The following is an 18,314-nucleotide window of genomic DNA, read 5'->3' as shown; positions in this document are numbered from 1 at the left end:
ATTTAACATGCATTTTTATGTTACATTCCTTGCTATTCTTTGTAAGTAGATGGTCTCATCTGTTTTATGGCTGAGGAAATTGACTTTCAGAGAGATTATGGGCTTGCTTAAGGTTGCACAGCTCAAGGATAGAAGAGCCACAGACCAGACCAGTTCAGTTGATTCTGCAAAGAGAGGCCGAGCAAATATAATAACCCATGTTGGTAAAAACTGCCAGTATAAGGAATTGTTTTCTGAATTTAAGTCTTTGAGAAAATGATGATTGTTTTTGATATGGTATAGATAGGCTTTCATTTTTTTCCTTCATACTTTCCCCTATGTTTTGTGATATGACTTACCTATATTTGAACATGAATGATTATTGGTTTTTTCAGTTACTATCTTGAAACAAAAGAATTATTTGTGGCCGTTACTCAAATTTTATTTTATAACAGATTATTTAAACCAATAGGGTTGGGCATTTTCTTTTATTTTTTTCAAAAGTGTCAAACCATCAAAATATGAAGGATTTATTTTAAATATAGAAAAGCTTTCCTGAGAACAAAACTCCCTTTCCTGTTTTGGGTCCAGGACTAAAGATTTACATTTGCCATAGCTGTTATAGAAGGAAAAGTTATAAAACCTTATTTTCTGTGCTATGTTAAATTCTTGAAAGGATTATATTTCATGGTGCTTAGTAACTGAGTTTTTTTTGTTTGAGGTCTTAGATAGAAGATGGAAATAGAGGTGGATAAGGATTAGAACTAAGACCAGTGGGTAAAATCTGCAGGGAGATTGCACCTCAACGGAAAGAAACATTTCAGCCGATATAACTTTTGGCCTAAAGACTAAAGAAGATTCTTGTTTACAGGGTGACAATGACCTCATCAGTGGAGGTGTTCAGGAGAGGTTGTAAGACAACCATTTGTTGAAAAGGTTTTTAAAGGGGATGACCCTTAGGATTCCTTGTAGTTTCAAAAGTTGATGAATGTCAATAAAGTTGTTATTACAGAAGTTATATAAATAAAAAAGTAGAAAAAATATAATAAACACCATTTCTTGAGCATTTGCTGTGGACTAGACACAGTGATAAGTGCTTTACATGCATAGTCTCATTGAATCCTCTCAACAATTTTGTGAGGTGGTACTTTTATTATCCATATTTTGTAGATGAGAAAACAGTGACTCAGAGTGCTTAAATAAATTGTCCAAGCACACACAGTAAGTAGCATTGCTGGGAATTGAACTCAGGTCTGTCTGACTCCACAACTTGTGCTCTCAATCACCACATTGAACTGCCCCTCTGGCTTCTATTATAATATAGCAAGGATCCTGGAGTTACCCAGATCAGAATATGACCTTGTTAAAGGAAGAGTGACAGTTGATGTTCTTAAATAATAAAAGCTTAATGGAACCAAGGTGGGTGATTCAGAGGAAATTAATGAGATATTGTCAATTTTATTTTAAACTTAATTTGTCAGAAAATACAGTGTCCAGTGACAAACTGTAGAAATGTTTTTGACAAATTAACTTGACTACAGGTGCCAGATCAGGGAAATGTTAATTTAATAGCTTTTAAGCATTCCAGATTTATTGAGGGTTAAGATAGCACTACATAGCCAAGCCCCTAGCTCTGAATGGATTTGTCATAGAGTTTTATACAAAATCTATTCATAAATTCAGTGCTACCATTTTGAATGTAAAAAAATGAGTTCTTTTTCTGAGCCCATAAAACCAGCATTTTATTAAGATCGAAATGCTACAATTCTGGTGTTTGGGGGTTTTTTTTTGTAGAGCCTTTTTATTTCTCATAGCCATTTAAATGTAAATTAGACAGATTTAGGCCAGATTTTGTTTGAAATCATTACTTCTGATTAAATGAAGTCCATTAATTATCATCAGAGTAGTGATAATTTGAGACCCTTGTTCAACAAGTCTGCATATTGTATTTTTAAGGACATAGCCATTGGTAGAATATAGCATCCAAGTAATTGGCATGGTCTGTGATTTGAGAAAAATCACATTGGTGGCAGTGAGGAGATAAAGATTTGGAGAGAGAAAGGATTTTAGAGATAAACAGGTAGTTGGAAGATGGCTTCAGTGATTTCGCTAAGAGATGATGAAGCCTGAACTGGGGCAATGGCAGTGAGGATGGAAAGGAGAAAGATTTGAGAGAGATTTCAGGGGCATTTGGAGGTAGAATATGAGACAGAGGAGTTAGGATTCCTACCTTGGGTGACAGAGTAGATGGCTAAAGCCTTAAGTGAGATAGAATGAGAGACAAGCTGATGAAGAAGAAAATTGGTCTTAGATATGTTGAGTTTGAGATACTGGCTGCATTTGCAGAGCCATCAAGTCATGGAGAAGCCGTGGGATATGAACTCTGGAGTATGGTTGGTCTTCATGAATTGCCTTCGTGGAAGACAGTTCCTTGAGGAAGCAAAACTTGAGGAAGTTTTGCTACAGGAAGCACTTTCTTTTTGTTCTCAGACCTGCGTTGGGTGCATTCTCTGATTTAGGGACTGCTCTGGAGAGTGTTGTTCAACTTCACATTTGTCAGCTGATTGTAGATTTATTATTTTTTATTTTTCTTTGATAAAAATTACTTGCCATAGGAAAATATCTGAATTATATTTTCAACTTACTTTTTGCCAAAAGCCTGTTACAGTACCTGGCACATAGTATATTCTTAATAATGTTTGCTTGATGCCTTAACATAGGCTACATTTTCAAAATTGATCCTCTTTTTCCCTTACCTAAAACTCTTAAGCCTTGAGCGGTAGTTATTCTTGTTCTTTTTATCTCTTTTTTGTTTGTAATTATAATATTTACTGTTTTGTTTCTAATTATAAAGTAATATATGTCCCTTAGAGAAAATACAGAAAAATATAAAGCAGAAAATTAAAATCACTCATAAACCCATGTCTCAGAGGGAACTCCTGTTCACCTTTTGGTGTACTGGTATAGTAGGTAACTATAATAAGCATTTTTTTTCTTTGATTTAATGGTTCTATTGGAGAGAAGGGTAAATTTTTGTATCTATGGGCCTTTGCCAAGTCCCTATAGTCTGGGTTGCTTCTGGGCTTGCTTGACAACCTGTATTTTCTTCCTGTTAAAGCTTTTATCACATTGTACAGTGAAGACCTTTAGAAGACCAGGAGTTTGGTGAGGACCTGGTCTACATTCTGTATTTCTGGACTTTGTCTGAAGAATCCAGCATGATGTTTCAGTGGAGGTTTGTTGAATGCATAAGAGACTGAGAAAGCTAAAGCTAAACCAGTTTCCCCTTTCTCTGTGAGACACCCTTCCCTGTGCTCTAATTGTGCCTTCATTTCCCCAATCATGTATTGTGGAGCACATAAATTGCCATGCAGTAAAACTATATGGTATGATCTTTGTTTATTGCTAGTTGCTTTTTCATAGTTAGATGTTAGCTCTTTGGAATATTGCTTGCCTTGATGTGTGATGAATACTTTTAATCCCTTGGTCACCTTATTTTTTTATATAAGTTAATTACTTTCTATTATGTTGATGGATTATTTTATGTTTTAGATGATTCCCTCTAAATATTGCAACATAGGGACTATTACAGCTAACTGCCATCACCTTGAGCTTTTTCAGAAGAGGCTCCTTATTAAAAAATATATAATTTCAGAGTTTGTGCAAGGCACTTTTTCCTGTCATCAGTGCCTCAAGATGGAATTAGGAGATTAAATAGATAAAGTGCTTCCATTCATTTAATAATTATCTACCATATTTATTCTGATAGTTTCCCCCACACTTGCTATCTTACTATGAAATAAAGAAGATAAAGGGATTCATAGGAGTATCATGTAACAATCTGCCCTTATTTCTTAAACAAAGGTGACTGCCTTGCAGTCAACTGACAATGGCAAAGTTCCTTAGAGTCTCAATCTCCTAACAGTACTCTTTGAGCAGCTCCTCACATCTAGTTCCTTTTATTGGAGACTACTTTAGGCAGAGCTTTCAGTATGTTTATGAGGAAAAGAAGAGGGAGAGGGAGAAGATTTTAAGCCTTAGAAAGTGGGAATTGATTACATTTAGAATAACTTGAGAGAAAGAAGGCATTGATGTTTAAAGTAGCAGCTTTGGTGTCTGACAAGGGGTTTGAGTCCTGGCTCTTTCCTTGGTCATGTAATGTTGAGCAATTGACTGTAGCTTTATAAGCCTTAGTTTTCTCAGCTGTAATTTAAAGGTTATGATAGCCTGTCTCTTAGAGTTATTGTGAGAGTCACATGAGATAATTTAAACAAACATTTAGCAGAGATTACTTAACAATTAGCTCTAAATAAATGCTAGCTCTTATAATAATCAGTATTATTATTGGTTCCTGCAATATCCATTTTTGGCCTCATGTGATCCTATAATAGGTTTGAGTAAGAAACGGATCTGGTTTCAAAACTTAGGCCCTTTCTAACATACCACTCTGCATTTCTAAAGAACTTTATGGCTTATGAAGCACATTCCCATTTGTCATCCATCTCATTGAGTCCTCATGTCTTAAGATATTGTGAGCCCTATAGCTCCTTAGCTCTAGTTCTTCAGAAGGAGGAGGAATAAATAGAAATAAAAAGGAAGGGTAATGACAAGAAGCTGATCTGTGTCTGAACAGGAAGATGATATGAGGGCTATAAACCCATTCCAGAAAGATTGACACTGTTTTTAATTTTAACCATTTGCCTGCCTGACAAGGTCAAAACACTTGCTGTTTAGAGAAGACTTTGTTAGCCATTGAAATGATTATTTCCAAGCTGAAAAACATGCATGGGTGAATGTATGTGCACATGTGTGTATGCATATGAGAGAGAGACAGAGGCATTATGTAGGAGAATTACTTTATAATTATTTGCTTTATAGCATAGAGACAAGGCTCAGGGGAAAAAAAACAGTTGATTTAATGATGGATGCTAGGTTATATGAGAAATGGAATTTCTCTAAAAATGTTTTTAAACCAACTTTATATATTCCTTCCCCTAGTACTGGCCTCCTTTTTCACCATAGAATGATAGAATTATAGCATATTAAAGATAGAACCACATGATTGCTCAAGTTCTTCCATTTTCATCTATGTCCAGAAAATAGACCCATAGAGGAAAGGCAAGAGGGATGGAGAAAGCTAACATTTACTGAGTTCCTACCATGTCTCCTGGTAGGCATGTGAGTTCATTCATGCATTCATTCTGTAGTTCGACAGATTTTTTTCTTAGGGTCTTCTATGTGCCAGGTGCAGTGTATGGAACAGTAAACAAAGCAGACTGAACACTGCTTTCATGGTGGTTCTGAGGCTAGTGGGGAAAGCATACACTGAAGATGTACATAAATAATCTCAGCTGTTACGTGGTCTGAAGGAAATGAACAGGCTATATGTAAGAGAAAACTGTGAGAGGGGCAATATCAGTGAAGTTTTCTCTGAGGAGGAGTTATATGAACTAAGACCATAATAATAGTAATAAGTAATAATTCTCACAAGAGTCTTATTATAGGATCCTACGATTATCGTCATTTTACATATGAGGAAACAGAAGCACAAAGAGATTAAGTAACCTGCCCAAGGGCACACATTAGAGGATGAGAAGTCAGGCATGCAAAGACCATGAAAAGGCATTTCTAGATATAATGAATAGCACCTGCCAAGGCCTTGGAAGTGGGGAATGCAAGCAAAGTACACATGTACACACAACGCACGTGCTCATATGTTCAAAGCACTTCTAAAGGCCAGTGTAGCTGAAGCCTGATGAGCAGGCAGGGGAGTGGCGGCAGATGATGTCAGAGAAAGTGGACAGGGGCCAGATCCTGCAGTGCTTTGTTGGACATTTCAAGCAGTTTGAATTTTATTCAAAGTGTCATGGGAGCCAGTCATTGAAAGAATTTAAACAGGGATGTAATATGATCAGATCTGAGTTTCTTTTAAAAAACTAACTTGTATGGAGAATAAATTCATATAGGCAAGAGTATAATAGGTCAGTTTGGAATCTGTTACAAAAGTAGGTGAGAGCTGATGGTATTTTGGTGGCAGGGGAGATGGAGAGAAGTGGGGTGGAGTTGATATACATATTTTCCATTTTTTTATTGAGATAAAACTGACATAAAATTTACTATTTTAACCATTTTAAAGTATACAACTCTGTAATTTTTAATATATTCACAATGTTATGTAACTATTACCACTAATTCCAGAACATTTCCATCATCCTCAAAAGAAGCCCCATACTTCCCAATTTCTCACTCCTTCCATCTCCTGCCAACCATTAATCAGTCTAATTTCTGTCTCTATGGATTTGCCTGTTCTGGAGATTTCATATAAATGGGGTTATACAAGAGTAGCCTTTTATGTCTGGCTCCTTTCTCTTAGCATGTTTTCATAGTACATCCATGTTGTACTATGTATGTACTATATCAGTACTTCATTCCTTTTTATGGCCAAATAGTATTCCACTGTATGGATTTTGTTTATTCATTAGTTAATGGGCATTTGGATTGTTTTCATTCTTTGACTGTTATAAATAATGCTGCTATGAAAATTCATGTCCAAGTTTTAATGTGAAAATATGTTTTTAGTTCAGTATAAACCTAGGAGTGAAATTGCTGGGTCAAATGGTAACTCTTTGTTTAATTTTTGAGAAACTGCTAAATTGTTTTTCACAATGGCTGTATCATTTTACATTCCCACTGGCAATGTATGAGGGTTCCGGTTTCTGCACATATTTTTAGGGTTTTTTGTTGTTGTTGTTGTTTGGGGTTTTTGTTTATTTTTAAATTGTAGCCATCCTAGAGGGTGTGAAGTGATTCACCTTATGATTAACAATATTGGACATTTTTAATGTGTTTGTTATTTATATATCTTCTTTGGAGAAGTGTCTGTTAATATCCTTTGACCATTTTGAATTTGAATTGTCTTTTTATTGTTGAGTTGTAAGAGTTCTTAATATATTCTGGATAGTAGATCCTTACCAGATACATGATTTGTGAATGTTTTCTCCCTTTCTGTAGGTTATCTTTTACTTTTTTGATTATAGATGAAGTCCAATTTATTTCTCTTGTTGCTTGGGCTTTTGGTGTCATATTAAAGGACTCATTGCCTAATCCAAAGTCATGAAGATTTATACCTATTTCCTTCTAAGAGTTTTATAGTTTCTAAGAGTTTTATAGTTTTGCATTTAAGTCTTTGATTCGTTTTGCGTTAATATTTGTATATGGTATAGGTAGGGGTCCAAATTCATTATTTTGCTTGTGGCTATCCAGTTTCCCCAGCTTCATTTGTTAAAAAGACTATACTTTCCCCACTGAAATATATTTTTGAAGTAGACACATTAGAACTTATTAGAGGAGTGGATAGGCAGTATGAGGGAGAAAAAAGAATCAAGATCATTGAGTTAAGCAGCTTATTTAGAGGTAGTAGCACTTATTAAAATGAGGGGGACTGCCATTGTGACTTTGGATAGGAGGGAGTGAGGGACAGTCAGATATTCCGATTTTAACTTAAGTCATATGCAACACTTTTCAACATACAGCATAGTGAACACATCCTGTGGGTGGGAGAAAAGAGTATGAGTACAAGAGTACAAGGCTTCTGTGAGGGAGGAGGATGACCAGAAGGTTTTTGGATAACAGAAACAAAAAGGGAGGGGAGAGGATGGTATAGTTGGATGCTTTGGGTCTCAAAGGAACAGGGATTTTTGTAAGAAAGAGGAAATAGTAGTTCGGAAGTGTTAATGGAAACAAGAATGCCCACTCTGCCTCCTAGACTTGAGGATTTGGGGGTTTTTAAAAAAGGAATAAAACAGTCCTAAGAGGACAACAGAGGAAGCAGTATCATCAACAACCAGCAGGTTTCAAATACATCAAAGAGGTAGAGGAAATGTTTTTAAAAAGCAGCTGAGGATTTATGAATGTTTGTTGATTAGTGCAGAAGTTCTAGAGGGCAGAGTAGAAGTTTCAAGAGGGAGAGTGGTAGGTGTGTGGGAGGGATTGGGCAGTGTGAGGATGGTGGTTAGAACAATAATGGAAAACCAAGGGCCCTTGAACTTGTGTGATACTGAAATAAATAGATGTACTGCATAATGGAATTAGGCCTGATAGTGTCTGACAAGGCAAGCACTTGCTTCCAGTACAGGGCCCTAAATGCTTCCCTAGAGAGTATGGCAACTTCTCAGGCAGCTTATTGTAATGTCTCAAGGGGTGAAAGGGCAGTTTTCAGGGAGAGCAACTGATGCTAAGGTCTAATGGTGACTATTCCAAAGTCACACTGACTTAGCACAGCAAGTATCCTAACACCAAACATCATCTCTGCTTACCACTCTTACTTACTCATCTTAGTTGTGCTCATTGATCCTCCTGTTGGCAGAGCTCGATCCATTAGACCATTAGAAAATGAAAAGTAAAGGAAAAAACACCCTTGAAACTAGACAGTGTTTCCACTTTGGGTCCATTCCAGGCTCACAGCTGGTCTGTGCAGAAAAGATAAAGAATGGCTGTGCTGCCACAGGCCTGGAGAGCGGTGGTCCTGGCCCAGTAGAGTGTGTATGACCACGGCTGTGTACTTTACTCTCATGTGTGTGCTGTATCCACAGGGTCATGTCGGTACAACAGCAACCAAGAAGATCGATGTCTACCTCCCCCTGCACTCAAGCCAGGACAGACTGCTGCCAATGACCGTGGTGACAATGGCCAGCGCCAGGGTGCAAGACCTGATTGGGCTCATCTGTTGGCAGTATACAAGTGAAGGACGGGAGCCGAAACTCAAGTAATTCATTTTCTTTTTGGCTGATCTGATTTCTGGTGGTCTCCTGGCCACCCAAGCTGTATTTTAGGCTCGGTCAGACTTTCTTGGCATTGGCCTCGGAATCATACCTGCCCACTGGTCCAGCTCAGAGTGCTCACCAGATCTTGGGCCTGTGTATCTCAAGCTTGTCTCAGAGGATCTACTTGCAAAACAGATTTATTAAGTTTATAAATCCAGACATGAGAAAATGGATTTTAGCAATTTCTGAACCCTTTTATGATCCCTGCTTATAAAAGCAGCATGGGAGGTAATGGGAGGGAACTGATGTTTGTTGAGTGCCTACCATGTGTCGGGTACTGGGCTGGGCACTTCATACCTGGTATTTCATTTGATTCTTCCAGCTCCCTGTGAGGTGAGTGCTATGATCCTCATCTTGCAGAGGAGGAAAGTCAGGTTCAGAGAGTTGTTACTTGCTGAAGCTTACACCAATGGGAAATGGCAGAGTCAGGATTTGATTCCAGCCCTGTTTGATGCCAAGGATTTTGCATTATTTCCTTCTGCCTCCTACAGAACTTTTGGTCTGAATTTTAGTTTTCCTTATCAGTTAGTGGCTCATGTTTTCTCTCATTCACTAGGTTCTATTGCTCATTAAACAATTGTATTAAAAATGTAGGGCTTGGAAGTAGAATCTCTTTGCCTCTACATCAGGGGTCCTCAAACTTTTTAAACAGGGGGCCAATTCACCGTCCCTCAGACCGTTGGAGGGCTGGACTATAATTTTAAAAAACCTATGAACAAATTCCTATACATACTGCACATATCTTATTTTGAAGTAAAAAAACAAATGGGCAAAAACACCCGCATGTGGCCCACGGGCTGTAGTTTGAGGATGCTGCCTCCACATTATAACTTAAAGTTTAAAGTACTTTGCTGCATTGGCTCTCTCCTACTTGAATTTTATCCAACAGAATTTAATCCTCTTCAAGTTTTACATACTCCTTCCAACAATAGAGTTTGGAATAAGGCAAAATGTAATGAATGCTTTCATTTTGAAAATGGATTCTCATTGAGACTGCCTTTCCTCCTCTCACATTTTCAGAGTTAGCATGATCCAGTCAGCTGTCAGTTGTTTTTCTTTTTCTTTAGATACATTAAATTCACACATAATATTATTCTTTTAAGTTCTTATTGACATTGCCGTCCACTTTGCCTAAATAAGTTGTGCATATAAAGATAATCTTTATTGCTCTGGTGGCAATAGAAAGCCTTTTCCTCAAGATACCACCTCGGCTTAGAAAAGGGATGAGTTAGCACTTCTCAAGACTGAGCTATGATCTCGTCCCTTTTCAGCATGAAGTAGAAACAAGGAAACAGGAAAAGGAGCCACAGAACTAGTGACTTTATATATGTTATCTGATTTAGTTCTTAAAACATTGTTTAGTGCAAACACTGAAACCAAGAGAGGAACTTGCTCAGGGTAACACAGCTAGTAAGTAACAGAGACAGGAGTTGAACTATAATATTTTACAGATGAGGAAACTGAAGTTAGACAGGCTAAGTAATTTTCTTAAATCACACAGTAAGTGGTACAATTGATATTTAAACCCAACAATCCCTGAATCCAGAGCTCCAGCTCTCCACTATTACATTGTACTCTCTACCATGGAACTCTATTATAGGTGATATTAAAATATTTATTGAATTCATACTTATTGCTGGCACTGTGCTAGATGTGAAAATACAGAAGTGAAAAGGGCAGTTCCTGCCATCAGGAACCTTACTGTATAAGGTAAATAGGCAATAATAATACAATATAATTACATACAAAATCAAGTCCTATGAAAAGATCTCACCCCATATTTGGGGTGAGAGTGGAATCATGAAAAGCTCCCTCGATTAGGTGATATCTAAACTGAAACCTGAGGGAGCATTAAGAAAAAGTCCTGCAGAAAGGGTGAGAGGAAGGTGTTTTAAGCAGAGGGAAAATCATGGACTTCTGGTTATGATGGCACTTTAAGTTCATGCTTTAAATTCTACATTCTGCTCCAAATACTTAGTAATGGTAAATGAAATGTACTTGTACGTTAATAACAAGATAAACATCCTAGTAGACCAGAAACAGGCAGAATGTGCTTAGGAGTTCATTATTTTAGGGTATTCCTTTCCTTAGAGCATGCTGTGAAAGAGTTTACCAGTGTATGAAATACTGATTTTTCTCAGGCAGCTAGTCAGGGACTGGGTGTTCAGAGCCAATCATTCCTGGGGGTGGAAACGGTCTCTTCCATCTACCTGTGTACTGTACAAATACTGTTATTTTTCTAAGTATGTTATGGTGTCTAAAAGAGCAGGAAGCGCTGCTTGAGGGAATGGGACCAAACGAACTTCCTGCCTGGGCGGGGACCAAAGAAAGACTCACTATTGGAAACTAGGAGCTGGTTAAGACTGTCTTCCCTATGAAAAGAAGCTGAACAAAACTGCCTGCGTTTATGGCTTATTAAAGTAAAAGTTGTGTTTCTGGGGTGACAGGGAATAGAGAGCAGTGCAAACAGAACCTGGCAATGGCATGACTGTGTTTATGGTAATCCCTAATGTTACCAAAGGACGGGAATGCTGAGCGGTCAGTATAAGGCCTGGTTCTGGTCTTGAGGCCTCTGCTTGGATGAGGGTGGAAGACTGTGACAATATATATAAAAGCACTAGACGGTGAATGGGGAGAGAGAGAGAACAAGCAAGCATTCTCATTCAAGAAGAGCTAGCAAATTAAAATTCAAAGTATGTGAGGATAACTAGTACCGAAAAGACAGACAATAATCAAGAGATGAATTCAGGAAGAGAATAGAACAAAGCAGTCGGAAAATTAATTTCAGATAAATGTGTTTAAGGTCATCAGAGATGAAGAAAGGAATAATATTCATGGTAAACTTATAGGAAATTATGAAACAAAACCAGACAGATTTGAATTTAGAAAAGTACAATACTAGAAATATAAATACAGTTATTAAAGTTTAAAAAAATGGTATAAACTCTAGACTAGACACAATTCAAGAGAGAATGAGCTAAAAGATTGTTAATACTGAGGAATTCAACTCAGGATGTATTAATAGCAAAAAGAGATTAAGAGGTACAAAGAATTAAAGATGGCTGGGTGTGGTGACTCACGCCTATAATCCTAGCACTCTGGGAACCTGAGGAGGGAGAACTGCTTGAGGTCAGGAGTTTGAGACCAGGCTGAGCAAGAGCGAGACCCCGTATCTACCAAAAATAGAAAAAATTAGCCAGGTGTGGTGGCATGCACCTGTAGTCCCAGCTACTTGGGAGGCTGAGGCAGGAAGATCATTTGAGCCCAGGAGTTTGAGGTTGCTATGAGCTAGGCTGATGCCACGGCACTCTAGCCGGGGCAATAGAGCGAGACTCAGTCTAAAAAAAAAAAAAAAAAAGACAATTAAAAATAAGTTAAGAGACATGGAGGAAAGATTAAAAGTCTCCCATGTGTGAAATAGAGAATAGAGGGAAGAGCAGAGGAGCAATATTTAAAGAGAGAATGCCAGGGAATTTCCCAGAATTTAAGACAGATATGAATGAGTCATCATGTTAAAAGCATATAAAAATTAGATGGAAGAAGGAAAGACTTTTCAACAAATGGTATTGGAGCAAGTGAACTTCCATAAGCCAAAAAAATAAACTTCAGCTGAAACCTTACGCCTTATATTAATTAAAAACAAATCTCAACTTAAATGTAAAACTGTAACACTCTTAGAAGAAAACAGGAGAAAATCTTTAAGATCTAGAGCTGGACAAAGAATTCTTATACATGACACCAGAAGCATGATCTGTAATAGGAAAAATGAATAAATTGGACTTTATTAAAATTAAAAACATTTGCTCTGCAAAACACCTTGTTAAGAGGATGAAAGGACAAGTTAGAGTCTGGGGGGAAATATTTGTGAACCACATATCTGACTGGAGACTTATATATAGAATATATAAAGAACTTTCAAAACTCGACAGTAAAAAAATTATAATCAATCAGAAAATGGGCAAAGGCACAAACAGACATTTCACCAAAGAGGATATACAGATGGCAGATGAGCACGTGAAAAGATGTTCAACACCATTAGCTATTAGGAAAATGCATATTGAAACTACATGCTATTAGAATGGCTAAAATAAAAAATAGTGATGACACCAATTGCTGGCAAGGATGTAGAGTAAGCGGATCATGTGTCATTTCTGTTGGTAATATAAAATGGTACAGTCATTCTGGAAAATAGTTTGGCAGTTTCTTGTAAAGCTAAACATGCACTTACCATACAGCCCAGCAATTGCCCTCTTGGGCATTTATTCCAGAGCAGTGAAAACTTACATTCACACAGAAACCTGTACACAAATGTTCATAGCAGGTTTGTTTGTAATACTTAACATTGGAAACAACCTAAATGTCCTTAAATAGGTGAATGATTAAACATTGTAGTACATCCATATAAGATAATATTACTCATTAATCGAAAGGAATAAACTGTTGATACATGCAATGACTTGGATGGGTTCACTTAGTTAAAAAAGCCAATCTCAAAAAGTGTCATACTATGTGAGTCCATTTATGTAACATCCTAAAAATGGCAAAAGTATAGACACGAAGAACAGTTGAATGGTTGCCAGGGATCAGGGACAGTATTAGGGCGGGGGTACAACTAAAAAAGAACTCCTTTGTCATGATGGAACAGTTTTGTATCCTGGTGATAATTACACAGATCTATACATGCAATCAAATATATAGAACTATACACACAAATGCATGTGAAAACTGAATAAGGTCTGTAGTCTTGTTAACAGTATTATACCAGAGTCAATTTCCCTGCTTTTGCTATTGGACTATAATTAGGAGATGTCACCATTAGGAAAATCTGAGTAAAAGGTTCCGGGATCTCTGTACCATTTCCCCAACTTCCTGAGAGTCTAATGACCATTTCAAAAATAAAGCTTTAAAAAAATAACTTTTTAAAAAATGCACTTTCCATGTGCCAAACAGCAAAAATAAATGTTAATTCATACATATAAACATATCGTAGTGAAACTGGAGAACATCTAGGGTATAGAGGAAATAAAGGTTGTAAAGGTTACCAGAGAGATGACATATTCCCTACAAAGAAACCACAGTTAGACTAACAGCTGACTCTTTACTAGCAACAATAGATGCCAGAAGACATTGGTATAACTGCAAAGTGCTAAGGAAACATAGTTATAAACCCTAAATTTATGATCATTATTGAGGGAATTTTTTTGTTGAAGACCATTAGATTTTACCATGCACGTTCTTTCATTTAAAGTAGTTGGTTATGAAACTTTGCTGCTTCATGACCCTTTTATACTCTTCAGAATTATTGAGGATCCCAAAGACCTTTTGTTTATGTGAATTATACCTATCAGTATTTACCGTGGTAGAAATAAATGCTGAGAAAAGTACAAAATATTTTTCTAAAAAATAAGCAATAAATATATTGCATGCTAACAAATATTTTTATTAAAAATCCATTTTCTAAAATAAAAACAGTGAGAAAAATGGCATTATTTTATATTTTTGTAAATGTCTTTAATGTTTGAATAACTAGAAGATAGCTAGATTCTTATATCTGCTCTATAATGTGTTTCTTTGGTTGAGCATATGAAAAATTTTGGCTTCACAGTTATAATGTGGAATCTGAAACCCTTATCAGTGAACTTTTGATTCTCTGTTCCATTAAAATCTGTTGGTCTACATTACATTTTAAATGGATCATTTACCCATGCATAATTTTGTAACATCATGCATTGGTCACTTGGAAAATATTGGTTCATTGAGTTATGCAGACCATTCAAAATGTCAGGTTTCATTATGCAGTATCAAAAATTCACATTTGTTGATATTACCACCAATCTATTAGGAAAGCCTAAGTATTGGGAAGCTGTAAACTCTACAATAGTGGACGCAACCAAAATTCTTAATTTTACTTGAAGGCTATTTTATCATTGGTAATAAACACTGTCAGTTGTTTTTCTTGAAGTGATAGACTCACCTCTATGATTTAAAAGAAAAAAAATCATTGCCAGATACCCAAACCTGAGTAACCATAGCTTGTCAAGTTTTTTTAGGTAAAAATGTTATTTTCTGAAAAAAGTGTGTAGTCCAGCTTGCACAAGTGCTTTCTCTCAAGACAGTAGTCATACTTGAAAATGCAGAGAGATGCTTTAAGTGTGCATATTATGAAAATATTTTTTATTTTAGGAGATCCCACAGACCATACTTTGATAACTGTTGGTTTAAAGAACCACTTCCAGAGTACTTCAGCAAAAAGAAAGCTGGGCACTGAGGGAAGGAATTGGTTGCAAGAGATAGTGGTAAACAAAGAAATTCATAGAATCTGTTGCTAAATTTGATTAACTACTGACTGCAAAATAAAACTTAAAAAATAATTTTTGTGTGTGTTTTAAAATGTGACCTGAAATTTTAGACAACTATATCATGGAAGATGGGAGGGAAAAGTTCAGTGGGTAACTAAAGCATGCTAAACTTGTGTCCAGATTAAGGAGAGGATAGAATGACTAAATAACTTTAGGTATATGAATAATAGGTGGAATTAGGAAAATGTATAGACAAACATTGTATTAAAAATTTAAGATTAAATTTTTTTGTTTTATCTTAAATAAAAGAAGAAAAAGTCCGTAGCTTTCTAAAGAGTGAAGGGAAAAATAAGAAATAAAAAGCTTATCAGTTTAACAAAAGGTAAGGAAGAAGAATAAAAAGAGAAAAGAGGCAAGAAACATAACACAAAATAAGATATAGATTTGTCCACATATAGCATTAATTTCAATAAATGCAAACAAATTCACCTATTTAAAGATACAATTTATGAAATTATATTATTTAAAACAAATTTTTAGTGTTATACTTTCACCAGATACACACCTAAAATAAAATGGCAGAGAAATTGAGTTACTCCCTTCCTCCCTGCTTCCTTCCCAGTGTAAAAACTGTCAGGTGGCCTTGCTGTCTTCTTTCTGGTTGGCCGGGACATTCAGCTTCACTTGGCCAAGGGGGATATGGATTGGGGGATGGTTTGGAACTGAGTCAAACAGTAGAATTTAAGGCAAAAATATGTCAGTAGGGATATTTTGGTAAACTACATAATGAAATAAGATAATAAGTCTGACAGTGTATGCATCTAACAACATAGTCTCAAAATATATTAAGGGAATTGAATTATAATGAGCCACAGTTGAAATAGGAAATTTGAGTACTTTTCTATCAGAAACTGATAAGCGAAGCAGACCAAAATACTAAAGATGAGGAAGATTCAAACAATATAATGAACAATTACATTACATACAGAATTCTAAACCCCTGAAATAGAGATTGTCTTATACAAATGTTTAAACCTCTAAAGTTCAGAGATTACATTTTATTTATATTCCTGAGTGTATCTAGTATGTTGATGTTTTAAAATAGTTGCTCCATAAGTATATTTTGAATTATAAAATTATATTAAATCTGAATAAACTGTGATCTTTTGAAATTTTTTACAATTCTCATGTGACATTGGATTTCTCAGTTCTGTTTGGTGTAATATAATCTATAAAGTAAATCCCTGGGATCTCCTCCTAATGGGCAATGTAGTGCAAGATATTTTCTTTCTAGCCTGTTTGTACTTTGCCGATTTATACTTAAGTGTTGGAATTCTTATTTTTTTCTAGTGGGTTGGCCTTGTGGAAGGGCTCTTCATTCACAGGGGACCAAATTGCTAAATGAATGTGAGAGTGTTCCTCTAATTTCAGTCTGGTTGTCAAGAAAAGCATTTATTTAAGAATATTGTTCTCCTGTTTCTGTGCCTTGAAAACTGTCTATAATAGTAGACTTTGATCCTCAGGAAAGAAATGGAGAATTTGGCAGGAATTCTTGGCTTCCATTACTCTTATACCTGTTAAATCTTGAGCAAGATTGGAATATGGTATTTAGACTGATTTCCTGCTTAATTTGATGTACTTATTTTAGGGAAAACATTTGAAAGAAGTTAATTGAAATAATTTCGATCTCTAAATGGTTGAATTTTAATTTTAATTTTTAATTTTAAAATTTTAATTTTAAAACTTAGACTATTATTAATTCATGTTATTGAATTCTGATCAGAAAATGTGGCCTATGAAATTTCTGCTTAAGAGATTTATTTATGTTTGAGGAGCTTACTATACTATAATTTTTTGTAAATATTCCATGGGTTCTGGAAAAATTCTCTGTAGGTTATAGACTTCCATATTAAATCAACATCCTTAATTACATATTACTGTTATCTTACATTTTTTGACTATGGGTGATTAAGAGAAATAGATTAAAGTTTCCAATTCTTTGTGTGTTTCTGTTAACTTCTCCTGAGATTTCAAGTTTCCACTTTATCTATTTCAGTGCACACAAAGATTCATGCATTTCATATCTTATTGTGAATTGTACTTCAATATAAACCAGTCCAATTTGTTGTATTTATGATTGTGTCTTGCTTTTTTCTTTGCTTTATTTCAGCAATATGAGCTTTGACTTTTTTCCCCTGCTCTTCTTTGCTCTTTATTCAGTCTTTTTCTTTTGCCTCTTTGTTTTAGATATGCTCAGTAATTTTGTGAGGTTTGGGAATTGGGGGAAGGGTTTGGCCATAAGTCAAACAGTAGAATTTTTAACCCAATCTAAATCATTGTCTTTTCATTGGAAGTTGATCTTTCTAATTTATTGTAACAATTGATAGGTTAGTTTCATGTTGGTCAACTTGTTTTGAGCTTTGTTTTTAATGCTTTGTTTTCTTTCTTCTTTCTGGTGTTTTGTTTTGTTTTGTTTGTTTTTTTGAGACAGACAGAGTCTCCTCTCAACCCAGCCAGAGTGTCATGGTGTGATTGTAGCTCACTCACTGCAACCTCAGACTTCTGGGCTCAAGTGATTCTTTTGCTTCAGCCTTTGGAGTAGCTGTAACTATGGATGTGCCAGCTAATTTTTTCTATTTTCAGTAGAGACAGGGTCTCATTGTTGCTCAGGCTGGTCTTTAAAAAATTTTAATAGACTTTATTTTTTGAGAGCAATTTTAGGTTTACAGAAAAATTGCACAGAAAGTGCAGAGCAGTCCCATATATATCTTTCCTACACCTCATTTTCTCCTGTTACTAATATCTTGAATTAGTGTGCTGCATTTGATAAAATTGATGAACCAGTATTGATACTTACTGTTAAGTCAGTAGTTTACGCTAAGGTTCACTCTTCATATTGTGCAGTCCTAATGGTTGTATCATGTAGAATGGTTTTACTGCCCTAAAAAGAAGTTTTAAATGTCAGTGAACTTCACCTTATCAATATTGTTCTTTCATGGATTGTGCTTTTGAAGTTGTATCTAAAAAGTCATCATCAAATCCAAGATCACCTAGAATTTTTCTTATGTTATCTTGCAGAAGTTTTATAATTTTTTACTTTACATTTAGGTCTGTAATCCATTTTGAGTTAATTTTTTGTGAAAGGTGGAAGGTCTATGTCTAAATTCCATTTTTTTTTTAATGTGGATATCCAATTATTCCAGCACTATTTATT

The 18,314-nt window shown here is 35.7% G+C and overlaps 1 protein-coding gene across 1 annotated transcript in view; it reads left to right on the top strand.

Annotated features, from left to right (window-relative positions):
• Positions 1 to 18,314, top strand: part of MAPKAP1 (MAPK associated protein 1) — a 221,129-nt gene that overhangs the window by 67,921 nt on the left and 134,894 nt on the right. Inside the window, 1 exon segment of the mRNA XM_020289475.2 lies at positions 8,571 to 8,743. Coding sequence (XP_020145064.2) covers positions 8,571 to 8,743 — 173 coding nt within the window.

Source organism: Microcebus murinus, chromosome 12 (assembly GCF_040939455.1).
Source record: "Microcebus murinus isolate Inina chromosome 12, M.murinus_Inina_mat1.0, whole genome shotgun sequence".
Lineage (NCBI taxonomy): Eukaryota > Metazoa > Chordata > Mammalia > Primates > Cheirogaleidae > Microcebus > Microcebus murinus.
The sequence above is the reverse complement of the archived record's forward strand: the minus strand, read 5'-3'. Positions and strand labels throughout refer to the sequence as shown.